At 39.7% G+C, this 27860-nt stretch overlaps 1 protein-coding gene across 1 annotated transcript in view; it reads right to left on the bottom strand.

Annotated features, from left to right (window-relative positions):
* Positions 1-27860, bottom strand: part of SLC35F1 (solute carrier family 35 member F1) — a 414559-nt gene that overhangs the window by 21561 nt on the left and 365138 nt on the right. The window contains exon 7 of the mRNA XM_066248018.1: positions 20627-20781. Coding sequence (XP_066104115.1) covers positions 20627-20781 — 155 coding nt within the window. The remainder of the gene's footprint in view (positions 1-20626; positions 20782-27860) is intronic.

Below are 27860 nucleotides of genomic sequence, written 5' to 3'. Positions count from 1 at the left end.
AATTTTATTGCCCAATAAATTTAATAAATGTTTTTTTTAAAAAGAAAAGAAACTGGGCTGTTTGGAAGTAATTAAGTTTAAATGAGGTCATAAAGGTGGATTTGTGTTCTTGTAAAAAGAGACACAGAGAGCTATCTCTCCCACCTCACTAGAAGGCAGTTGTCCGCAAGCCAGAAATAGAAGTCTTGCTAGAAACTGAACCTCGTTGGACCTTGACCTGCACCTTCCAGCCTCCAAAATTACGAGAAATAAATTTCTGTTGTTTAAGCTAACCACCAGCCTGTAGTATTCTGTTAGGGTAGTCTAAGAAGACAAGTACACCTGGGTTATTCAAATGGGTCCTAAATGCAACCACATGGATCTTATAATAGGGCAGTGGAGGGATATTTTAGACGTAGAGAAGCAGGAGCTATGAAGATGGAGCAGAAAGAGATTTGAGGATGTTGGCCTTAAAGACTAAGGGATGTAGCCGCAGCTAAGAAATGTGGCAGCCACAGAAGCTGGAAGAAGAAAGAAACAGATTCCTCTCTAGGGCCTCTAGATGAAGCACAGCTCTGCTGACCCTTAATGGCAGCCCAGTGAAACTGATTTCAGAGTCCTGACCCCCAGAACTGTGAGAGAACAAATTTCTGTTGTTTTAAGCCACCATATTTGTGGTAATCTGTTACAACATCCACATGTAAGTAATAGAATCAGTAATTAATTATTCATTTAATAAATGAGCTTAACTGTGAGCTAAGACCTAATTATCATCTCACCTTCCATCCATTCAATAGATGCTTATTGAGTTCCTACTATGTATCAAATGCTGGAAATATGAAGATAAATAAAATGGATATATTCCATTTCTAGTTTCCACTCTATTGTGGGAAATAAACAAAAAACAAGTTGAAGAAATTAATCTGTTAATAGATTTTGGGAAATATTATGAAGAAAATAAACAGGTGACACGATGATGCGAGAGCTTGTTGGGAGCAACAAAGAGAGTTAGAGAAGTAAGTCTCCTTTGAAGATGAGGCATTGAACTTGAGACTGGAAGGATCAGGAGCAGCCATGGGAGAAGCTGGGAGAACAGCCCAGGCAAAGGGACACTAGGGCAAAGGTCTTGAGGAGGGAAGGGTACAACTAGTTATGGCAATAAAAGGACAGCCCATGTCACTGATGTCTAATACTGAACAGTGATCCACAGTTGAGTGTGTACTCTGTACTGGGCATTGTTTGGTATATTATTCGCCTTCTTACTAACTGATAAGGAAGCTATGATTATCCTGCCTCCACCCCTTTCTCAGGGGAAGACACTGAAGCCCAGTGTGATGGGCAAGAGTCAGGTGGAGGTTGAAGCCATGGGAGCATAGCCACTCAGTAATAGTGCCTAGGCTGTTAAAGGTCATCAGGGCATTTAAATTCTGCTCAAAATGCAATGCAAAAGAAGAACTAAAGAGTATTTAGCAGAGAGAGTATAATCTAGCTTGTGTTTTAGAAGGATCGCCTTAGCTATTGATGGGTGTATAACATAGAGAGGATTGAGTGGGAACAGGAAGACCAAGAGGCTTTTATAGTGGTCTAAATGAGAGGCAGTGGTGGTTTGTACTAAGATGATGGCAGCAAAAATAGAAGAAAATCCATTTTGGAGGAGAATCAACAGAATTTGCTAATGGATTAGATGTGGGAAGTGAAAAACAGAAATTAAGACTGAATCTCAGTCACTGAAGCCGACTGTTCTTACGGTATGTGATTACTTGCTAAGCCTTTCTCATGGTGCATTTATGGCCCCATTTTCATTTATCACCTCTTTATACAGAGAGGACTTACACTTAACACCTTTTACAATTCGAGCATAAACTGTGTGTTATTGTAGGTATAATTCCTGCCCATATTTAATCTATAACAATCTCTCATTTCTCCATTGGTCTCCTTTCTTGCAACCTAAGAAATAGCCTAAGAAGAGAACCCTATTTAAGTACAATAAGAATTCTCAATTAAGTATGATCATCTTTGTTAGCAAACGAAGCCACTATTTCTTCCTAAGCATTTCCTTGTGCAGACATTCCTGATTTATGACGGTTTGACTTACAAGTTTTCAACTTTACGATGATGTAAAAGCTATACGGATTCAGTAGAAACTGTACTTTGAGTTGGGAATTTTGATTTTTTTCCCAGGCTGGTGATATGTAGTAAGATATTCACTTGTGAGATAGGGTAGGGGCAGTGAGCCACAGCTCCCAGTCAGGGTCTAAAGTCAAAGGGTAAACATCTGAGACCCTGCAGTGTTCTCCTTGTGTTAGATGATTTTGCCCAATTCTAGGCTAACATCAATATGAGTGTTTTGAGTATGCTCAAGGTAGACTAGGCTAAGCTATGATGTTTAATATGTTAGGTATATTAATGCATTTTCGACTTAGGATATTTTCAACTTACAATATCAGAATGTAACTCCTTTGTAAGTCAAGGAGCATTTGTATATCATCTTATTTCATTTTCAGAACACTGATCTCCGAGAAAAGTAGGGAGTATCATGACGGTCTTGTATGGACAGCTGGCACAATACTCAGAGTCTTTGATTTTCCACCCAATTCTCTTCATATCTCCTAACTGCTTGGTTAACTGCATTGCAAGTATTGCAACATAACTGTCCCCTCTCCCACCTTCATTCTCTATATTCAAGCTTTTAAGGGCAATCCATATCTCTAATACACAGGGGAAGGACTCAGCTTAAATTCAGCATATCTTGGAACATCCTTAATGGATTACTGATGAACTAACAAGCTATTCTTTCTCAATTCATAGCAATGAATGATCACCAAGAAATATTATCAGGGCTGCAGGACGGGAAACCCCTTGACAAAATGAAAAATGAGTTCTCCTCCAACCATATTGGAATCCTTTATTTCCTTTTCTTACATTTACCTGGTGACGGTAGGAGAGACAGAAAAATGAAATAAATGGATAAGTAATTTTTTGCAAAGAATATTATAATGTGGCAGCTGTCAAGGAAGAACTCATCATTTTAACGGTTAATTAATATTTTTTAAATCAGAAGCTCAGTATGTGACAAATAGCTGCCACCCTCTCTTGTAGAGCCTTCAACACTCACTTTTTAACTCCAGAATGTCACTGAGAGTTATTGGCACTGTGCCCACAACATGGGCTTATTTTGTAGTAAAGTCTTACAACATCATTATTATTACATATTTATAGTATTGTAAGAGCCCTGAAACCCATGAAGGGCTATAAATACTGTGACAGACATCCAATGACACTATTAATTTCTTTTTAAATTACGTTTTGTATCTATTATGAAAATAAAATAAAATGATCTAATATCTTAAAATTTTAAGGCAATATGAACTGTAGGTTATGCTATTATTATATAAAAACATTTTTAAAAAATCAAAATCTAAAAGTATCTCTCAAATTTGACATCCGTGAACTGATAAAGCCGTCACATGTATAGTATATGTCTCTCTGTATATGACCTCTTAGATATCCCATTCCGCATCACCAAGATGTGAAGACTTTTGTCATTTGAAAAGGATTTTCTTTATTATCAAATTAGGCTCTGGGTATTATGGCTTTTCTATGGACAAATGACATTTGGAAAGTTAATTTGATAATTGTTTTTATCTGATATCCCTATTTCTTCTGGGGCATGTTCTATATACTGTATAACAATCAGTTTAGAGTGTGTTCCTTGTCTCCAAGTCATTGCTTTACGCTTCTCCGTAAGCCCCGGCTTTAGTATCCCTTCTCTTTCACATCTGAGCTCAGGGATACTGGCTTGCACTGTCAGCCCACACATTCCTTTATGCAAAATAAAACAATGAACCCATAAACTGAAGCTATTTCACTGTACTGTATGCATGTCACAGATAGATAGCCTTATAACAGTACTAATGGATGCAACCTCAGATGACACCAAGAACTCAAATAGGAGACAGATACCACACATATTCTAAAACTGGTAGAAATGATTATAGTTAGCTTTGAAAACCTGTGTTCCCAGTTGACGTGCAAAGAAAGTTGTAACATTTTATATGTAATATGCAGCTTTATTAATGACACACACTACAGAGGAAATGGCTGTCTCCTGGTGCTGAAGACGGGCATAAAGTCTGCAAGAACAGTTATAGTCTATCTCAGGGGTCAGTAAACTGACATATCTGGCAGCTGCTTGGTTTTATAAATAAAGTTTTATTTACAAATATGTTCATGTCCATGGCAGACCTGGGTACTTGTAAAAGGACTATCTGGCCTGTAAAGTCTAAAATACTTAACAATCTGGTCATCTACACAACAGTTTGCTGATCCCTAAAGGGTGTAGACACATCAACAAATATAGATCTATTAATGAAAATATAGCCTACACATTTTTTTTTTTAACTTCTGTCAGCACTTTGTAAAAGTTACTTCACAAGCAGTTCTTTGAAACATTGTTTAGAGAATCAGCTATTCTGAACTCTGGTGGGAACTATAAAAGTGTCTGATTTTAAACCACCTTTGCTCTCAGAACTGTCTTTTTTTTTTTTTTACATGATAATTTAATAGATAGGCTCTTTGAGGCCAGAAAATATAGTACATTAAAATGACTTCTTTTACAATTTTACTTTGGGAAAACATGAATAATAAATCTGAATAATAGATATTATTTTTTCCTCTAAGTAGAACTAGTTTCTTAGTAAATTTTCAGCTCTTCAAGTGAGTTTCACTCTCCCATTCCCCCAATGACACTGTATATAATTACCACGGCACTGAACTGGCTGTCCAATCTCCATGTTCCTTTGAGATGTTCCCTAAGCCATCCAATGGTTCAATCAAAGAATGCATCAAAACAATGACTTGTTATTGTGGGATCTAAATCTTTTACTTTTCAGCTTGTTTCATTAACTTGAGATGCAAAGAGTCTACATCAATGAAAAGCTTGTTTGCTTCGCATGTGAGCGTTCCTAGATAATGTTTAGCCTAGAACACTGAGGTTTAACCTTAAATGTTTCCTGCAGAAATAAGCTTTTCATTGAATAAATAATTTCTGAACACCTCTCGTGCCAGGCACTGCGCTAGACACAGGGGATCCAGTGGAGGAGAGACAGGCAGGGCCCCTGCCATCTGGAGCTCAGTTCTTACATAAGTCAGTCCTTTCATTTAAACGTGGGACAAATAGTCCACAAAGAAAACACCAGTACAATCTGTAACTGCTGGGACCTCAACAGAGCAATGGGAAACAGGCACGCTCCTGTTTATGGACTCTTGTACCTCAATGCCTGGTTCCATGGAGCATCAAAGAAAGACAAACAAACAGACAAAAAACTGGATGTGAAACTGGCAACCAAAATTTACATTCAAGTTAGGCTGAGTTAGTTTGAGGCCCCATGGAATAGTTTACCATGTATTCACTCAAAACAAACAAACAAACAAACAAACCACATCCCTAAATATATTTAAATCAGAAAAAAACACTAGGTATAGACTACATTAGTACTTTGCAATATAATGAGTGAAGAGATTAACTTATGTAAAAAATAATAAGCGAAACAGACACAATGAAACACTTTAATTTTTTGTTCATGTTTGTCAATTCAAACTGAGAATAAACCCATTTAGAACTTTTTAATTAGGGTCCAGTTGCAATTTTGATCCATTTTTCAATGGCAGAGATTTGTATTTAGAGTTCCTTTTTATTTGAGAGGATTGTTAGCTGTATGTATTTTTAAACTGAAAATAGCTTTATGATTATAAAATAACAAATGTTCATATATCCTTTCAGCAAACACATAATTTATGCAATATTTAAAAGTATAAAGAACATGAAATAGAAGCACTCAAAGTTCTACCATTCTTAACCATGGCGTTATTTATTGAGTGTGTACCGTGCCCGATACTGCAGTAAGTGACTTACCTGCACTATTTCATTTCTGTATGGGGGTCCTCATGCCACCGGTTATATAGTATCCACTACTATGACCTCAGTTTTGCTAATGGGGAAACCAAGGTTGAAGGAAGCTAACTTTTGCACAAGGCTATATAATGGGCAGCATGCAGAGTTCCTGTGTAGAATTCACGGGTAAACCTGGATTTTTATTTTCACTGACAAATTGTCTAACTGACATTTGGCATTTCTTCATTATAAACATAGCAGTGACCTACATTGGTGTCCACAGTACCTTGGATGTTTCACTAATACAAATCGCATACATTTTCATGTCACATTACATTTGCAGCAGATCTCACCAATATCGCTTACACTCATCACTACTTTCCATTGACAATACTTATTAGATGTGTTTTGACCTCTTGGGATTTGATATATTTTAAATTTGATCATCAAATTTAAAAATATTTCAATAACTTTATTTTAATCGACCTGCTTTGTCATGCTATGACAATTTTATTTTAGACATTTAAAAACATTGTAAGGGTTCACTAGGCTTCACCAGACTGTCAGAAGGACTCCAGTAAAAAAAAGTTAGAGACCCCTTCACAGGCAGGGAGCTGAACCCCACACCAGGCGGTCTGATTCCAGAGCTTGGGCCTGGGCTTGCGACAGCTCTGCCATTCTGCCTGCCTTTGGACTCGTGTCACATTTTGCTGAATATTAAGGTGACCAATTAATTGTCCTCCTTTAGGGAGGACAGTCCTTCTTTTGTAAGTTCTGTCTTCCCTCGAAAAGTGTCCTCCTACATGTCCTCCTTTTTGATACTGAAAGACTAATCTGTAAATGTCCGTATTCGATCGATGCAGAGTCGATCCGTTGCATGTGATGTGACGTATTTGTATCTAAATGAGTACTTTTTTCTTACAATTATTATTCAAAATTAATAGGCATGTAAGCATAATTACAATATAAAATATTACAAATGTTTTTGTTATGCATTTATCATATTATAGTGTATTATTGTTGCAATGAATAAAATGTTTCTTTTATTTACGATATTGTTTTCTTCAATTTATTGTTGTCCTCCTTTTCATTGTAAAAAGTTGGTCACCTTAGTGAATATACTTTCAGATCTCTCTTCAGTTTGGAGATAATTGATCAAGCAGTGATTAGCTAAAGGAAAAGGCAAGGAAACATTCTCAAAAACAGAAACCAATCCCACTTCTTCATATCCTCAAGGGGCAGGGGGACAATAAGGCTTGTCATTATCTGGGGCTCTGTGGTGAACTTTGGGAGCAATTCAAGGCTACCAAGAAATTGTATCTGAGGTAGTGGTATAGGTCAGAGACCAAACGGACCTACAAGTGTAAAAGACATCAGAGGCATTCTCATACAAAAGGAACTCAGAGATACAACTTGTGGGGTCTTTTGAGGGTGGGTGGGAGGAACACCCAAATTACTTAAAGATAAAATCCAGTCACTCATTAGATGAAAAAGAACTGGGTGAAATGCTCAATTAAAAAAAAAAGCAGTGGTTATATACTTCTGAGAAAAAACAATGTAACCTAAGAAACTTATTCTTTGAATACAAATATAAGAAATGTTTTTAAGAAAGCAAAGACTTAGAATAGGTAGCCCCTCTGAACACTTCCTGAAGGATCCAGCACTAGCCCAGTGACATGTCTGCAGTGATTATGAAGCCTCCCCTCCTTAAAGGTACCTGACTACCATCTGCTGGAAAATATTCCCTATAAATGGACAAATTGCACTGTGGACAAGCTGTACAACTATACACAGCAGCCCTGCTTCTTGAGTATACCAATAGTGATGAAATCCAGCCAACCAAGAGAGAAATCAAATTTAAGAATTCTAATCCAGAAATGAAGGAGAGACAGTATTAATGATCCTTTGTAGAAGAGAGTAAATAAAAACTCTCAAAATTTTAAATAAATAGTTGAACAAAGTCTCCCATCCATGGTAGCTAGTCCCTGGGGGTGGCTTGAGTGATGGCTCTGCTTCAGCCTTTAATATTTGAGTCAATCTCTGCTCTTTATCTTAGCAAACTGGAATTCTGAGTTCTGTGAGCCTGGGTCATTAATGTTCTGGTCCATGGTAGAAGGACCCATTCGGAAGAGGACATGAACAGACACTTCTCCCAGGAAGAGATACAAATGGCCAACAGATATATGAAAAGATGCTCAGCTTCATTAGTTATTAGAGAAATGCAAATCAAAACTACAATGAGATACCACCTCACTCCTGTTAGATTAGCTATTATCAACAAGACGGGTAATAGCAAATGTTGGAGAGGCTGTGGAGAAAAAGGAACCCTCATTCACTGTTGGTGGGACTGTAAAGTAGTACAACCATTATGGAGGAAAATATGGTGGTTCCTCAAAAAACTGCAAATAGAACTACCTTATGACCCAGCAATCCCTCTACTGGGTATATACCCCAAAACCTCAGAAACATTGATACGTGAAGACACATGTAGCCCCATGTTCATTGCAGCACTGTTCACAGTGGCCAAGACATGGAAACAACCAAAAAGCCCTTCAATAGAAGACTGGATAAAGAAGATGTGGCACATATACACTATGGAATACTACTCAGCCATAAGAAATGATGACATCAGATCATTTACAGCAAAATGGTGGGATCTTGATAACATTATAAGGAGTGAAATAAGCAAATCAGAAAAAAACAAGAACTACATGATTCCATACATTGGTGGAACATAAAAATGAGACTAAGAGACATGGACAAGAGTGTGGTGGTTACCAAGGGTGGGGGGGGAGGGAGGACATGGGAGGGAGGGAGGGAGAGAGTTAGGGGGAGGGGGAGGAGCACAGAGAACTAGATAGAGGGTGATGGAGGACAATCTGACTTTGGGCGAGGGGTTTGCAACATAATTTGATGACAAAATAACCTAGACATGTTTTCTTTGAATATATGTACCCTGATTTATTAATGTCATCCCATTACCATTAATAAAAATTTATTAAAAAAAAAAAAAAAAAAAAAAAAAGAAGGACCCATTCACATCTGCTGACATATTAGGTTTCTGAGTGTGTAGCAGGGGCCAGCGTGTGCACCCTGGTGACAATCACATCCCATGCATTCTCTTGGGTTTTCAATGAGCTGGTTTTTCCTGGCTGCAGCCCTGTCCAGCCACAAGTCTTTCCATGTGAAATTCCTGCAATGCCTCTATCTCATTCCATTTTTCCTTACAGCTTGTCTTGATGATGTGAGTCCAAAATATCTGTTTGGTACACAGAGTTTTTGAATAGATTCATGTAGGAGGAATTTTGACTCTTGGCTATATTTCTGGACCTGCTTCAAAATGCCCCCAACTTCTCTAATCCTTCCAAAAATGTCTGATAAATGGAAATTGCTAACGTGGCAGAAACTGGCTATTTTGTTCGCTAAATCTGTCTTGTTTTCTTCTTTCTGCACAAGCAGCATGATGACATTTCTCAGCATTCCTTCAATTAGGTGTGGCCATGTGACTGAGTTCTGGCCAATAGAACGGGGAGGAGGTTACAGATACCAGTCTAGACCCAGCCATAAAAAGCCATAGGCTGTCTCACAGAGAGCATGCAGGGAACTCCCAGGGCCTCACACAGGGGCCGCCAAACTCTTTTTAAAAAAAGTTAGCTAGTAAATTTTTTTTTTTAATTTTACTTATTTTATTTACAGAGACAGAGAGAGAGTCAGTGAGAGGGATAGACAGGACAGACAGACAGGAATGGAGAGATGAGAAGCATCAATCATTAGTTTTTTTTTTGTTGTTGTGCATTGTGACACTTTAGTTGTTCATTGAATGCTTTCTCATATGTGCCTTGACCATGGGGTTACAGCAGACTGAGTAACCCCTTGCTCGAGCCAGCGACCTTGGGTCCAAGGTGGTGAGTTTTTGCTCTAACCAGATGAGCCTGTGCACAAGTTGGCAACCTTGGGTCTCGAACCTGGGTCCTCCGCATCCGAGTCTGACGCTCTATCCACTGCGCCACCGCCTGGTCAGGCAGCTAGTAAATATTTTATTATTGGTTTCTGGGTCACACAATCTCTGTCACAACTGCTCAGTGAAGTTGTTGTTGGACAAAGCCAACCCATGGATAATATATAAAGAAATGGCTATGGCCATGCTCCAATTAAACTATATCTACAAGCACAAGGGGCTGGCTCACAGCCCTCGTTTGTTAATCCCTGCCCTACAGGATGGCAGAGTTGCAAGACGAAATGAGCCTAGGTTCCTGAATGGCTGCATGTGAGGCATTCCTTCCCACCTGTAGAAGCTGATAACTCTTATCCTCATAGATTCAGCAAGATGGAAAGCTTACAAGACACTGTACTGAGGTTCCAGGAAGGGGAAGCCACACTCAAACATTCATTGCGCCAGCACCTTGGTGTTTCATGTGAAATGCTTTGGGGGCCGCAGTGATGCCAGTTTCCCCAACTTTCTACTTACCAGTGACAGTTTAAGAAATAAGAAACAAATTATAAAAGATAAGTATTCATTTCAAAATCACCCACTTATAATTATATTTAGGTTCTATGAACTAAAAAATCATAGCTTTCTAAGATGCCATTCGTACAAAAAGAAATAGGACAGGCTACTTACAAAAGTACTTTTCTAAATAAGGTGTATAGTGTTGCTTTTATGCTCATCAGCTGCCACAGGCAGAGGCTGCCTGCCCTGGCTTTTCAAGGGCTGAAAATTGCTCACTGCCGCAGAGGATCAACTGGGTTGCCTGGCTCCAGATTCTAATCCACGGCTAATGAAAGATTCCACTCGTAATGCAAGCTCTGCAGACTGGCTTGGATGTTAAGGATACTTCAGATTGCTGGTGTAGTCAAGTTACAGCGGTTTTGAATCCTTTGCATTAATCTACCTTGGTGTTCTTGTCATTTTTACTTATAAATAGAATTAAGCACCAGAACAGTAGTACCTGGCACATAGCAGGCGTAGAATAAATATTTGCTGAATGAAGTTCTTTTTATATTTAGTTCATAATAATGTATTATTAAATTAGCCCCATGTCCAGAGTTATTAAATAGTTCTTGCCAGATCTCACAACAAGAACAAGGACAAGAACAACAATAAACACCGGTAAGAGAAACAGGCACCTGTGGGATGAAATTTTTAGAGGCTGAAAGAGAGGGTCAGGGTACAACCTGGAGCTTAACAACTGTCCTCACAGATTGTAATCTGGATTGCTAGAATAGGCAGTTGACAATGTAAGAAATTTTCTGATTATTTGTCAAAAAAAATCACAGCAAGTATACAAAATGTATCTGGTATAATGAGATGAAAGCATGCAAAATATAGTCTAACGAACACACTTAGATGGAATTCTAAAAATTCACATGAGTCACATTACCCAGAATATCTGAAGTAGCCTTTTTGGGCAAATGATTTTAAAGTTTCTCTCTCTTCTTTTTTTAAAAATAGTAAATATTGGATAATGGAAACATTTTTCTAGTGTAAAAGCGTAAATTTTATGGAGCCTTTACTTCCCTAAAATACAACCGCCCATGGTTTCCTGTTGTTCAGTGTGGGAACCATAGAAACCAATGGCCTACGCGGAGTGTTTAAAGGGGATTTGGATTTACAATGTTCATTTTTTTCTCTATCAATGTGTTTATTTTGATAAAGTTACAAAAATAGTCTCTTCTTATAAAATTACTCTCAACTTTAACTGTTGCAACAATTCCGTGGCAATATTAAGCCTTCAAAAGCTAGCAAAATGTGTGAATAAGCCATTTTTTTAAAAGTGGTATCTTATGTATTCAATATTGGCTGCTATTTTCTTGCAGAATAATCAGCACATGATGGCATGTCATGAAAGAATTCATAGGTTAGTTTATTTTAACAAGCTTTGAGTGTTTTGTATGTATGGTTATCACCTAAAAATTTTATTATCAGCAATGAAGGAATCCAGGAATTCAGTTGAAAATGACTGATAGAACACTTTCTAAATTCTCATGCCTAAGAGCCCAGTCTTTGTCTCTTCAAAACAAGGAATAAGAGAAAACTCACACAAAATTGTTAAAAGCTACATCTAGTTACAAAATATTAAAATAAGGCTCGCATCCTAAAACTGAGGACAGAACATGGCAAACCCTGGCCTAGACCATACATTTAATCGGAGAAACGCATCACTCTTGGGCACCATTTATAAATTATTGAATACTTTCAAAAGCTCCGTAAGACGTCTCATCACCTTCATGTTTGGAAAGTGTAAAAAAAACAAAACTGATCCAAGTACTTAAAGGGTTAACAGCAGCCACAATTTAAGCCTAAGCTCCTTTGACTTTGCAGCCCATGCACAACCCCCCCCCCCGCCCCCGTACACACAACCTATTGGTTAAATTCACACTTTACACTGTAGATACTGAAGTGGTCCTCCCACCATAATCAGTTTCTCCCCACATAACTTAGTGTTTTCTTTGTTAAAGTCACATTGTAGCAGGTAGCCAGAACTACTGTATTTTTCGCTACGTAAGACTCACTTTTTCCCCTCAAAAGTGAATGGGAAAATAACCATGCGTCTTATGGAGCGAAAAATATGGTATTTTATTAAATATTTTAACACACCATTTGGTTCACAATATTTTTTTTCTTCTTTCCCTCCTTAAAATCCTAAGTGTGTCTTATGGTCAGGTGTGTCTTATGGAGCAAAAAATACGGTACTTTAAAAATCAGTTGGGAAATTCAACAGAGCACAGTGTCTGTGGGTAGAGCATGTGTCTTTCTTGCCCAGATGTGGCTTCTAAAGAGCACATCCACACATCCCAGCTAGCTTAGCGTGAACCAATGTACTCTTATTCGTCCTGCTGTAGTAACAGTCCTGTGGTAGGCAGAGTAATGGCCCCCCAAAGGTGGTCACGTCCTAATTTCCAGGACCTTTGAGTATGTTACTGTTCTGGATTCAATGTTACCTTATATAGTAAAAGAGATTTTGAAGATGCAATTAAGGATTTTGAGATGGGGAGGTTATTCAGAATTCTCTGGGTGGGCTCAATGTTGTCAGTCACACAAAGGAGGCAGGAATGGCAAAGTCAGATTGGAAGATGCTATACTGCCGGCTTTGCAGACAGAGGAAGGGGCTGGGAGCCAAGGAATGCATGCTGCTCCAGAAGTTGGAAAAGGCAAAGAAACAGATCTCCCCTATAGCCCTCCAGAAGCCACACAGCTCTGTTGACACTTGATTTTAGTTCAGCGAGACTTCTGACCTCCAGAACTTTGAGGAAATAAATTTGTCTTGCTTTAAGCCACTAAATATGTGGTAATTTGTTATAGTAGCCATAGAAAACTAATGACCTTACACAATTTCAAGAGTGTCCTTGTTTGTACAATAAAATTAAGAAGATAGAGTTTAAAACTGATCAAACTCTGACCTTGAAAAGCCAACACACCATCAAATTGAAAAGCTTCCATGTAAATCTCTTCTTGGATTTGGTTTTGGGAGATCACCGAGGCCCAGTAAGGCTTACTTCCTGTCATTTCCATGGATTGCTATATATTTACTGTTCTGAATTCAATAATGTCATCAGGTAATAAAGAACAGAAATAAATAACCACTTCTCAAAAGCCTGGTAAAATTAGAGTTTGCAGGAGCACTATGCCATGCAGAGGGTCTATTTCAGAAGTGGGCCATTTGTTTCCCTGGGACGTGGGGTTTTAATACCCAGTCAGCATGGCAGTGAGCACTGTGGGCAGAGAAGCTGCAGACAGTGGACTGATAGGTGGGGAAGGGAATGGATTTTTCTTTCCAAGGGTGAAAAGTGAGAAAAAGCAAATAATCAATGCTGGGCAGGAGAGCTTCATTTAATCATTTAGTTCTGCCTGGGTAAGCAACCTCTGTGAGCGAATAGCCCTCCCCTGGCAACCTCCAGATATTTATAACCAGACCAAAAGGTTGTTTGGAGTGAAGGCACCATGATTAAGTGAAAGAATAAACTATCACCGCAGACTGTAGTGAAACCAAGTGGGATCCTAGAGGTCACTGGTCATTTCTCAGAACTGGAGCGTGGGCCCCTCACATTATTCCTCTCACATTCTCATCCAGCTCCTCCCGTGAGGGGAACTCCGAGAACAGTCTATTCCACTTGCAGGTGACTGACTGGTAACAAGGTTTGTTTATATTTAGCTGTAATCTCCTAACCTTCACCCTGGGGTGCTAGTTCTGCCTGTGGCTTGCAGCCACATAGAGTAAAGCCTGAACGGATGGCTCTCAATTCTGGCTGCAGGGGAGCCTTTACAAATCTGATTTTAAAAGCTGCATTGCAGACTACTGAAATCAGAATCGGTGAGGTTGGGACCCAAGGATCAGTACTTTTAAACTCTTCAGGTGATTCCAATATGCAGCCAAGGTTGAGGGTTACTGGCTTAAACTCTCTTTCACCCTATGCTCTTTTATGTACTGAAATATCCCTCTCTGGAATGGAATCTTCTCTTCCTGAGGCCGTGACTTTCCCCTTAGAGCAGACAGTGCCAGGCAGTGGGCAGTCATTACGCAGTTCTGGACAGGAGCAGCGTTGGAGACCACTAGGGGAGACATGGTGGCCCGAAGTCTATGATGTGATTGACTTGGTCCCTTTCATGTTTTTAAACGTATTAACCACAGAGGCAGATTTAACGGCGGGCACACTGGGTGCGCCCTGGGTCCCGGCTTCTGAAGGGCCCCGCAAAACCCCAACTTTACACTTCTTTCTAATGACAATAAGTTTGGTTTCATATGTGCAATTTTAACATTAATAGTACATAATATTTTGTATTTACTTAAAAATATGGTTAACGTGTATTTTTATTTTTCCCGTCTCTCTCTTTTTATTAAGGGGCCCAATATTTTCTTCTGCACCTGGGGCCTCAACCGAACTTAAGCAGCCTCTGATTAACCAGATAGATAAATTGGACTTCACCAAAATGAAAGCTCTCGTGCTTCCAAGGACACTAGCCAGGATTCGAAAAGACAACCACAAAGTAGGTGAGGATATTTGCAAATCATATATCTGATAAGGGTCTAGTATCCAGTATGTATAAAGAAATATTACAATTCAATGGTAAAAAGACAACTAACTTAATTAAAAGTGGGCAAATAATTTAAATAGATATTTCTCCAAAGATATATAAAAATTTAACCATCTGCTCCCACTCTTACAAACACACGCACATACCACACACATACATACCATCATGTAACATCGCCATTTTTAAATTTTGCAAAATTTGCCAAGATTTTTGCACTGACTTATAGATCAAAATACCTCCAGTAGATGTTATTTAATAATCACTTTTCCGAGATGTCCATCTGGCCGTGGTGTAAACCTGCGGGCCACTCAGAACTGCCCTTCTGCCCAGCTCTGCCCATCTGGGAAATAAGCCCAAGGCCAATTTCAGAGGCAGGCAAGCTGAGTCCTGGGAGGAAAAACCTGGGTTTCCCAAATGATGACCATTTGACTGCAGATTCAAACATTGCTTGAAAGATTCTTTTAGAAATTATGTAAGCCAAAGACAAGTTTTGGTTTTAGTTTTTAGATTTAAATGAAATATTTAACTTATTTCTTTGCAGATAGTAAGTAATACTGTTTATAAAACTATCAGAGAACTGCACAAGGCAGTGTTTATTGAAGAAGTAAGTGGTGTGGTGTCAGCTGTAAGTACGATGAGATTGAAGGGGAAGGGGAAACAGAGCATTTTTCTGTCCTAACATTGGCTGCCATAATATTAATAGGGTTTTGTAAATAAATACTGCCTGTAGGCATATTTCCTGATTGGCCAATAGGATCTCAAATTATTTTAAAGATGTTTCCAAATAGAAATGAAACAAACTACTTATGAGATTTATTTTTAAATTATTTTAAAAGGCTTTGAAACATTGAGTATGAGGTAAGATTCAGCACAAGCTAATTCTCCCATTTTTTTTTAATACCAGTCAGAGATGCTGCCTGAATTTAGTAATTAGGGGTTGTTAAATGAGTGGTTTTCAACACCGAGCAATGTGTGGACTATTTTTAACTGTCACTGCTAGGAGTGGTGCTAGTGGCACTGGGGTCAAGCCCAGGGATGCTACTACACATCCTACAATGCACGGGACAGAGCTTATCCCCTTAGTAAAGAGCCAGCTGGTCTAAAATATCAATAGTGTCATGGTTAAGAAACCCTAGGCTAAATAAAGTAAATGGAATATTACGTTTATTAAAAATAATCTAATAGATTGGTGATTTTCAACTCTGGCTGTGTATTAGGATATGTGATGAGTTACCTGAAGAGCTTTAAAAGAGTCCCCACTCCTGACCAATCAGGAGCAGACTCTCTGGGCTGTGGGTGGGGCTATTTAATATATTCTGTCCATGTGACTGTACTGCACAGCCAGAGTTGAGAATGACTCATTCAGACTCACACTGTACAGACATATTAAACGACAAGGAAATATATACATGCTAAGTTTAAATAAAGCATGTTACAAAGCAGTAGGTATGGTGTAATTACATTTTTATTAAACTATATGAATTATAAAATATATGTATATTGTAAAATATACATACAGTGTAAAATATTACTGGTGTATAATAGTACTTAACTCTATTTTCTGACTTTACCATAATGAATATATATTTCTAAGGACAAGAGACCATTCTGGAAAGCATTTTAGCATTTTCTGATAAAAGTCAACTTTGCACTCTTGTTATCTCAGAGAAATGACAACTCTGTTCACACAAGACCCTGCACAGGAATGTTCGCAGCAGCTTTCATTATAATAGTCCAAAAGGAAACAAGGCCGATGTCCTCACTGGGCGGATGGCTCAGTGAGTAGCGGTTCCTAGAATAGCACTCAGTGAGGAACACAGATGAGCTACTGGTATGTGAGACAATCTGGATGAGTCTAGAGAATTGTGCTGAGTGAAAAAAGTCAATCCCCAAAGGTTACATACTATATAAACGGTTACATATTATTTTGAAGTGACAAATTTAGAAAGATGGAGAATAAATTAGTGGTTTCCAGGGGTTAAGGAGGTGGGTCAGAGGAAGTAGGCATGGCTAGAGAAAGGCAACATGACCAACTTTTGTGGGGATGGACATGCTCTATGTTGACTGTATCAATGTTAATATTCTGTTATTACACAAAAGTCTTGCAAGATGCTACCAATGAGCTAGGAAAAGGGGAAATGGGACATTTCTGTGTTCTTTCTTTCTTTCTTTCTTTCTTTCTTTCTTTCTTTCTTTCTTTCTTTCTTTCTTTCTTTGTGATAGAGAGAAAGAAAGACAGAGAGGGAGGCAGAAAGGGGCAGACAGACAGAAAGGGAGAAGATGAGAAGTATCAATTCTTCGTTGTGGCTCCTTAGTTGTTTATTGATTGTGTTCTCATATGTGCCTTGGCTGGGGGGCTGCAGCAGAGTGAGTAACCCCTTGCTCAAGCCAGTGCCTTTGGCTCAAGCCAGTGACCTTGGTTTTAAAGCTGACGACCTTTGGGCTCAAGCCAGTGACCATGAGGTCATGTCTATGATCCCACACTCAAGCTGCTGAGCCCACACTCAAGCAGGCAACCTCAGGGTTTTGAACCTGGGTCCTCTGCATCCCAGTCCAACGCTCTATCCACTGTGCCACTGCCTGGTCAGCTGTGTTATTTTTTTAAATGGCATATGAACCAATAATTATCTCTAAAGTTTAATTTTTAAAAAGACAACATGAATCAATTTTAATTGGAAGAAAACACTTATTACATTAAATTAATTTTTGCCTTAAGGAAATTTATCTTTTAAGTAGTAATAAAATATATCTGTATAGTAAAAAATGTTACTTTAAGAAATAAAAACAGCCCTGGCCAGTTGGCTCAGCAGTAGCGCATCGGCCTGGCATGTAGAAGTCCTGGGTTCGACTACTGGTCAGGGCACACAGGAGAAACAACCATCTACTTCTCCACTTCTCCACCCCTTCCCATTCTCTCTTTTTCTCTCTCTTCCCCTCCCACAGCCATGTCTCCAATGGTTCAAACAAGTTGACCCCAGGCACTAAGGATGGCATGGCCTTGCCTCAGGCACTGAAATAGCTCGGTTGCTGAGAAACTGAGCAGCAACCCCAGATGAGCAGAACATCACAGGGTAGGGGTTTTGCTGTGTGGATCCTGGTCGAGGTGCATGTGGAAGTCTGTCTTTCTGTCTCCCTGTCTCTCACTTGATAATAATAATAATTTTAAAAATTAATTTAAAACCTCTATTTCACCTCCAAATTGGTGAATACAAGAATTTAACTTCCAGGTAATGCAGCTTCCCTTATGATAGCATAGTGAACGTTACTACATGGCTTCCTCTTCAGCAAAGGTGCTTGGATTAGGCAAGTAGTAACTGACAAATGATGGGAGGAGATGCACTCTACCTGGTTCATCAGCTTTCTTGGTTTCTGATGGTTGTAAATGTGGTGAGCCCCAGGTCTACCCAAAAGTCAGTGGAAGCTTGAGGAGTGACAAATTTAAATAGAAATGAGCACGGTTCAGGTACATTTCTCAGGTACTTGTTCTCAAATTCAGAGAGCATCAGCATCATGGGGAGCCTGTTAACAATGCAGGCTCTCTCAGACGTGCCCTGTTACTGATTCTGCGGCTCAGAGGTGTGGCCCACAGATCTATATTTTGAGCAAGTGTCCCCGGTGAAACCAGATGTTCAGAAACACCACCGTAAGAGATGCCAAGAGCTGGGTGGGTCTGGACTGCCCGAGAAGTGACAGCAGTCCTCACTCAGAGCAACAGATTTTAGTCATCTTTCAGTGAGGAAAACTAAAGGGATTTCTTCTAGTTCCAGAGCTTATAAAGACAACTAAAGGAATAATTGTTGAGAATAATTGTTGAGTCCATCCACACTTAAGGAATGGACTAGGTGTGGATGCTTTGCTGCAGATGGGAGAAGAAAAATGGAGTCCACTGTGATGTACTGATGAGACCATAGCTCCATGGTCCCAGGTTTCTGAAAAATAACTGGGTGTGAGTGGAGGTGGACGGTAAGGGAGGCGAACCTCCCAGCACTGGGCTGGGGACAGCATGAAAAGAACATGTTGTGACTTTTTACCCTTTGGAGGACCAGTGTGTGCTCAGGAAACACAGATTGCACTATGCAGGCCAAAAATAATTATAAACAATATATAAACACTGTCCGGTTGTAGACAGCTCCTTTAAGCTATCATTTTTGCCCCCGCAGTGGGCGCAAGAGTCCATATAGAACAAGAACTCAACACTTTATTCTTGTCTAATGCCATAGTAGCTTTCTCCACCTCTTGTCGTCCAGATTGGCTTCTGCTTCTCCCGGCTGCTAAGCTCATCTGTGACCTCGTTTCCACCCTTCTCTGCCCTCCTCAGTCTGTTCCTTGGTTTCTGGCTCTCTCAGTAATACTTCTGATTATTCACTTCGGCCGCTTTGCCTCTGGTCCTCTCTAGTACGCACTCTTCCCAGCTCAGCATTTTTGCGGGAACCTCCAAGTCCAGTCTCACCGGGTGAAGGTGCCCAGCCCACCCACCCAGATGTCTCCTCAGCTGGCCACACCCATGTGCTGGTGATGATGTAAAGTGTAAAATCACTGGTGTGGCACTTGCCTAGAAGTGGCTGGGATCGTGCTTCTTTCCTGCTGCTTGTCCTAATGTTCTCACCTGTTTGGATATTCCACACCCGTCCTTTTTCACACTGGTCACAGTTCCCGTTGACCCTTGTCTTACAGGACTACTCAAGGAATGGCAAGCAGTGTCCTCTCACATAACAATTTGAATCAATTGTTAGTAGCTGTGGGGAGTGGAACATTTAAAAGATGGCAGGTGACCTCCCTGTGCCACCTACTCAGTCATGGCTGCCTTGGGTTGGGGTAGAAGCAGTCTTCAAAATGACAGCCATCTTCAGACTGAATAGTATCATCCCCTTCAGGGCTGATATATTAACTGCAAATATGCCCTTTACTCAAACCCCAATATTCTAGTAAAGAAACTACAGTTGACCCTTGAACAACATGAGAATAAGGGGTGCCAACCTCCTATACAGCTGAAAATCCATTTATAAATTTGATTCCCCAAACACTTAGCTACTAATAGCCTACTTTACTGATATCATAAGCAGTTAACATGTTTTCTATGTTCTATGTATAATATGCTGTAGTCTGACAATAAATAAGCTAGAGAAAAGATGTTGTTAAGAAAGTCCTAAGGAAGAGAAAATACATTATCACTGTATGTATTTATTTAAAAAAAAATCCATTTATCAGTGGGCCTGCACAGTTCAAACCCATGTTGTTCAAGGGTCCACTGCATTTCAAATCCATTAGCATTTTCCATACATATTTTCAGATTTAAGAATATCTGCAGAATAGAAACTGCAAGAACTGTGCCTTTTGTCCAGTGCCTTTGGCAGAATCCATTTTGCGGTTATAGTTTGGAAATTGTACCAATCTTCCTACCTTTAAGCTGAACAAAGAGTCACTTCTGAACAGAATAGTGTCCGCAAAACCTGTCCCCCATTACTAAAAGTGCTTTCCTCTATGGCTGTTTCTTATCCTTCATTATCAATTGTCTGTAGTTATAGGTCTTTAATGACAAAATGTTGCTTCTGTCTTACAGTTAAAATGTGGATACCCAGATCACAGGGTTTAAATACAACCTCATTCTTATCTTTCTACACAAAATCAGGGCATTCCTCAGCAGGGTATTCCTGTCCATATGCCCTTGTAGGGTAACTCCTTACCAAGTGTCTTCTCCAAGGAGCACTGACTCAACTTACCTTGTAGTGGAAGAGAAACAATCCACAGAACAGGCTGTACAAATCTGCTGTGAGCAGGGAGAGGTTGACCGAAGTGGCGCTGGTTTTCTTTATGACGACTGGCATGAAGCTGTAGAGACCAAACATGCAGGCACTAAAGCCAACGTAGAGCAGGCCTGCGGGGAGAGGAAAGAGACCAACATCACAGCCTCCTCCAGGGCCTCCTTGTGTCCACAGTGGATGAAAGAAGGGGAGACGTGTACGCCGCTGATTACCCACAGAATGAGCTTTCCTTTTGCTCCATTGACTGATGTGTATTATTGGGTAATACATAGCTAAAACATGAAAGGTAAAAATATAAACTTTCCGCTTCTCACTACATAGCTGACATTTTGCTTCTAGAAGGAAAGAGTGTTTCTTTGAGGCTAAAGTCAGAATACAGCGTCAAGACTTCTGAATTCTATTCTGAATTGTGTGCTAATGAACTTCCACTCAAGTCTGTTGAAACTTTTTTCATCTCTTAGCTTTTTATTTGCAAAATAGGAATAAAACTGCTTGATATCGTGTATTATTAACAGTGATAACTGCATACTCCTTCTAGTTGATGAGCTTACCTGTCAAAAAGATCAGGACTAAGTCAGAGTATTGAATTGAATCCTGACTGCCTGACCTTGGGAAGACAACTTCATTGTTCTGAGAACAAGACAATCTTCTGGATTTGTGAATCCTGCTCAGCCCTACTGCCAACATGGAGACCCCTCTATTCTTTTATCACCTTTCCTAGCATGCTGTGAGCTCTCATATGTAAGTTCTGCTTATTTATAAGTTCTACTGATTTATAAATAAATAAGTAAATGTTTTGAAGACTATCAAAGAATTAAGCTGTGCAAAAAAGAAAAAGAAAAAATGCTCTTAAAATGCTATATGGTCATCCATCTCTCATCCTCTAAATCTCTCTCTCTCTCTCTCTTTCTCTAATTATAACTAGGTACACAATTGTTAATATTTTATACTAATTCTGTAAGTTCACAATTTTGTTGGGGCCCAAGCAGAAGTTTATAGCTAAATCTAGAGTTTTGTTTATTTTTTCATAAATGCTAATACAACACAAATGTAGAAAACTAATGCTCACTTCCTTACCTTGAAAGAATAAGGCATAGAATAAGCTTAAGTAATACAATTCAGTGGCTCTTTGGGCTTTATCATCTAATAAAAGCAACCAACTTTTCCAAAGGAATGCTTGATATAATGTTCCTGGTGTGGGCTGTGGGCTGATTGCTTTCTTAAATCCTGTGGATTTTGGAGGATTTGGTTGGTATTGAACATCCAGTCCCTTTGACTATGACGACCAGTGACTCCTCCAAAGAGAGTTTGTTTTTCCCATATGAAAAATATATAAGGGCATAAATCATCATTCTATATTTTTCTGATCCTAAGTTTAAGGAAAGCTACATCAAATCTATACACAAAATTACTTTGAACAGTAAGGAGGAAACCCAGTGTAAGAGCCCCCTCTAGTGTGGTAGAAGTGCCCCGAGAGGAAGCTGGAATAACTCTTTCCCTGGTCCACCAAGTACAGGCCTCTGCTGGCTATTTCGCCATAGCAACATCTGAGGGTTTTAGTCTCTCCAGCAGAAGTCTTAGTTCCCTAAAAATGGTCAGTTTTCTTGTCCTTGGGTTATGCTACCTATTATTCATTTTTCTTCTAACCAAGTTATTAAAAATACAATATTAAATAATTTATGATCAATCCATGAAAATTAATTTAGTATTCCTTAAGGAATCTGAGGCTAGGAACAACCTTTATCCTTAAATTAATTCACTAAAAATAATCAAACTTGATCTAAACAAAGTGCAGACACCAGAACCATTTATTTATTTTATTTATTATTTATGTTTCTTGAGAGATCACTGATTTAGATTACACACGAGTGGGCTAGAAAGGTCCAGAATCCTACACTTTCATTACATCACCTAGCACACCATGCATGGTCACATGTTGGCTCTGATGTTTTACATCCACTCAATTATTGAACCATTTATTCACTGAATACTTACTTTGCCCTGGGCACTCTGCAATGGAAAACAGGATAGACAAGAGGCCTAGAGTTGGTAGTAGTGCTGTGAAGGAAGACAATGGTTTTTTACAGGGAACGGCAGGGGGCTTGCTTCAGGAAGGGCACTAGCTAAGGATTCTGTGTGGAGGTGGCACTTCCTTTGATGGCTGGAGGACTAGCAGGACACTGCCATGGAAGAAGCCAGAGGAGGAATGCTTTAGGCAGGAGATCAGCAAGTGAAAAGACTCTCCAAAGGGACAGAAGCTGGCAGAGGACAGAATGTCTACAAAGAGCGGAACAGAATGGGGCGGTGATAGGAGCTGAGGTTGGAAACTTAGGCAAGGGGTAACGTATGCCGGACCTTGTACGTCTTGGAAAGAAACTATTATCTTATTCTAGTTGTAATAAAAAGACTTTGAGGTGTTTGTAGCAGGTGGCTAATATCTGATCTACATTTTTACAAGATGATTGGCTACTGTGCAGAGAGGGGACTGGAAGGAAAAAGGCATGGGAGGAAATCAGTGAGAAGTGCAGTGTCATAGTCTAGGCAAGAGATGCTGCTGGCTTTGCTGAGAACAGCAATGGAGATGAAGGAAAGGGGCGGGCCAGTGAAGACTCAGCAAGTCCTGGAGATAGACTGGATGTAGATGGTGAGGGAAGGAGGCATCATGGATACCCTGGAGTTCTTATGAGTTGCGGCTAATCTATAAACTGGGTTAATTGTGATGCCATTTACTGAGATGGAGAGAACTGAGGAGGACCTCCTAGAGGATTTGTCCAGTAGGGGCCAGATATATAACTGGCAGGCTCAGAAGAGAGGTGTGACTCTATGAGCATAATTGGTGAGTCTGGGTGAACTGGAAAATAGACATACAGTAGGGTTTTACTTTACTCATAGGGGATGCTTCAAGCTTTAGCATTCTAAATGAATTTTTAAAAACTGCAGAAATTAAAATAAGGAGATGGGAGTAAAATGTATGCACCATCACATTTAATCACTTTGCTAGGTCAATCATTGTCTTTGTGTGTGACTATCCTGTTTTGTGAGCAAAGCATAGTCAGCCAAATGCACACATGACTGACTTGACAGTGGAAATGCAGTGTTGCTGCAATTTGCTGATTTGTTGTTCTTAGATGGACATTAGCTTGTTAATGGACATTAGCAATGCGTCTAAAGCCCAACTTGCTGTCCATGCAGGGTTTTCAAATAATCGATCAACTTGATGAAACAAATGAACTGTATTAACTTTTAACTGACAACTACATAGTGGCTCCAGTAACTACATTTATAGACAGAATGTGTGTAACCATTTTCTAATTGAAACATTTTTGTTCTCACTGAAGACAGAATACATTCACTCTTGTCCTCATGCACCAAGAGACTTACGCTAAAGAGAGTGGAAAGAATACTGTCAGCTAATGCTAATTGAGAGCTTGCTATGTGTCGTGTACTTTATATATGCTAATTAATTAATTCCCACAACAAGTATAATGCTATTACTATTGTTACCCTCTTTATACAGATAAGGAAATGAGTTCATAGAGTGTATCAGTGAAAAAACACAATCCATACCAGGTTCAATAGAGGAAATTTAATATGGGGCACAAGTTCCAATGGTGTTTGAACAGATGACAGGGGAAACCAGAATGGTGAGGCAATGTGGAGATTAGCAATAGCAGGAAATTGTACCCCTGGAGCTAGAGAGATCCAGTGAGGGGCCATGTTATCAGGGGTCAGAAGGTAGGGAACCCAGCAGAGGTAGCATCAAGGAGAAGGTTCAGCTCTTTCTAGAAACCCAACTCAATACAGAGAGAAAAAGGGAGGAGCACCTGGTTTCTTCCTCCCTCCTCCCAATCGCCCTCCACTGCCTCCCATTGGCCAAGCCTAGCTGGGAGCCAGTTGACAGGTACTTGGGAAAAGTAGTTTGTATGAGCCTCTATAATATAGAGCAGACAGCAGGTAAGAGCAAAAACCAGGTGGATTCGAGAGTAAACAGGCAAAAAGCCAGCATACAGAAGCAGTGGCTTGCCCTCAGGTCATTCAGGCCATCTGACTTTAAATTCTAAGCACATCTATATTATTTAATTATTATGAAGATAAGTTGGGTTTGAAAGAGCATCTTATTTGGTTCTTGTTAGCATCTCATTTTACATATGATGATATATATGATCTATACATAATATAGCATCTATATACCATTTATAAATATGATATATATTATATATACATGTATATAGTATGTTGCATATATTTTATTCCATCACTTTCTTTGGGATCCCAGTGGTTCTGTTTTTCACTTTCATTTGATTTTTAAAATATTATCTTTAATTCTTAAAATAAAGGCAGAGATGGTTTCTCGGGACATGTGCGTGTGTGAAGGGCACCGGGCTGGCGGGGCTTCTCAGAGGGTGCACATCTGCCCCCCCACAGGTGGCTGTCAGCTTCGTCAAGTCGCCTCAGTTCCCTGAGCTTCTGATTCAACACTGGTTAAAAAAAAGTATATTCTTAATTTTCCTTAAGATCCTTCTTGCTCTGTGGTTTTATTATTCCATCTCTAGGTCGACTTTTAGCCTCCAGGAAAAAAAATGAATCAAGTATCACCCACGACATGCAAAGGGAAGAAGCCCCTGCCGCCCACAGGCCCATGTCACTGACCCCCCCCCCCCCCCCAAGCAGGCTCTTTCTTTCCTCTGACATTTGACTTTCACATCAGCTTACATTTGTTCACATGTCCTTTTCCATGACATGGCAATGGGATGGAGAGAATGCTTAGATTACTTATTAGATCTCCTACTGTGGCTTGAACACACCTGCTCCCCAGGAGAACATTTTAGCTCTATTAGAACATACATTTTATTTGAATTTAATGATTTTGTAACCAGACCTGGTCTTTCTGCATAGTAGAGTAAAACAAAGAAATAAAAATAGACAACGGTTATCTTATTGTTTTTAATTACTTTGCATCTTGCGATTGTTCAATGTTATATAGGAAAACGACAGAATCTATTTTTTTAAAAATGCCTTCCAAGTCCAGAAAATATAAAACACATTTATTATTCCCCTTACTCCACAGGAAAAAAATATATATTTTTTTATTTTGAGAAAGAGGCATCCACACGAGCTGTTCATGAAACCGCATGCAGGAGATCACTGGTGTGGAGAGAAGGAAGGAGAAAGCACTGAGAGACGGTGGGAAAGGCAGGTAGGCAGATGCCGGCTCTTAGCTAAGACACTATGAGCTCTCCACCAAGGCGCAGCAGGCAAAGCTTGGCCTCGGGAGACTTCCCAAGGAGTGGAGTGGATGCTTTAGGACAGTGATTTTCAACCTTTTCCATCTCAAGGCACACATAAACTAACAATTAAAATTCTGCCACACACCAAAAAAATATGTATTTTGCTGATCTCACAAAAAGATATGTATACTTTTGATTCATTCACACCAGACAGCTATTGTTATGTTGGCTGTTGTCATGTTTTTCTATTTGACAATCTAAGGGAAAAGATGTCAGTGCCCTTACTAGTCAGGTATTGCATTTAAAAAAAATTCTGGCAACACACTGATTGGAAATTGCTGCTTTAGGAGGTTGCTGACCCCTACCCCCATGTCTCCCTGCCTCTCTCATCCACGAGTCCCAGCAGCTGGTATACTGTCTCCCAATTCCTTAAAAAGTAAGTGCAACGTCACACCTAAAGTCTTCTGCTATCCTTTTGTCATTCATTCATTCATTCATTCATTCATTCATTCATTTGCTTACTTAATAAATACTAGTTATTCACTGAATATGTGCCTGGAATTGAACTAGACAACAGAGCCTTGGTGGAGGCCAGGATGAAGTATTGAGAACAAAGGTAGTTTAGGAGCAAAAATAAAAAAAATCTCAAACTCAACTCTACCATTGCTTCAGAAAGAAAAGGATGACTATTTGATGTCCTTTCTAGACCATGTGGCCTCGTTTCCCATCAGGAATTAAACAAATGGCTCCATAATGTGCTCCTTTTACACGGTCCTTCATCATGTCTGACTGCAGGGGATTGACGTTTTAATGGCAATGTGAGAGCTCAGATTAAACTACCTTTTAATGACACATTTAGCTAACACTAAATTATGACAGAACCTTGGTGAATGTGCACAGGACGTCCACATAATTAGAAGACAAATTATATTTTATTATTGCTATTACCATTAATATAAAATTAATTTATAATCACAGACTACTGCGTGTGAAGTGTTACCGGGCACTGGTAACATTTTGTTTCCTGGTACTGAGAGTCACAAAGGCAAATACGCCTGTGACTGCCACTGGAATCCTTCCGCCACTGCCCTCCGCCGCTCCCCCATCTCCTCCTCTCTATCGATTATCATTTTATTGTCACAGTCTATAGCAACACTAGAGTAAAATTAAATGGCAGGACTCTGTGACAGACACAAGCGCTAGTGAGCTCTTGAAGTCACCAGAGATAATTCCCAGGGAGAGTCAGGCATACTCTGTAGCTTACAATGTGTCCTCGGAGGGAGTTACCTCAGCAGCACGTGGCAACGGTTGCTCTGGGGCCGAGGGGAGGTAGAGGGCTGCAGGGACGTTCACGTTACTGTGGTCCTTGCACATGGAAGCAGAGTTTGACTTAAGCTGTTCATTGCATCAAAGCTCATATAAACTGTAGATGGCTCGAGCAGCCAGCTTCGGTGTGGGAACCCCCATGTATTCTTTACACTCACCGTGCACACACTTTTCCAGCACCCCCATAAGCCACGCTCTGGGTTCATTGCAGAAACTATAGACAGTAAGGGGATAGTTTTGCGACTGAGGGCATTAAATGTCAGTCCTTTCTAGAGCTTTCTGTGTGATTAATAGGACATTACTTATATAATAAGTAATGCTCTTTTCTCGTCTTTGTCTTCTTTTTTTTTTTTTAGAGAATAGTGACTTGAGAAACAAGTGAAATCGGAGATGGCCTGGATGACTACTAGTAAGTAGCTCAGCATGTGCCTGGTATTTTTGCTAGGGCCACCCAGAGATCAATTAACCACTTCTTCTGTGCAAAATGCTCCCTTCTGAAAGGGTTTCTATGGGCTCACAATGTCCATCACATTGTTTTTACTTTTATGCCTTTTTGTTGTTCCATTTTCTCCCCTTTACCAAAGTGCCACTTTTTAATGATCGCATCAGTTTTGTGTTTCTTGGCTAGAGCACATTGC

Source organism: Saccopteryx bilineata, chromosome 12 (assembly GCF_036850765.1).
Source record: "Saccopteryx bilineata isolate mSacBil1 chromosome 12, mSacBil1_pri_phased_curated, whole genome shotgun sequence".
Classification (NCBI taxonomy): Eukaryota; Metazoa; Chordata; class Mammalia; order Chiroptera; family Emballonuridae; genus Saccopteryx; species Saccopteryx bilineata.
Note: the sequence above shows the minus strand (reverse complement) of the source record. Positions and strands in the feature narration are given on the sequence as shown.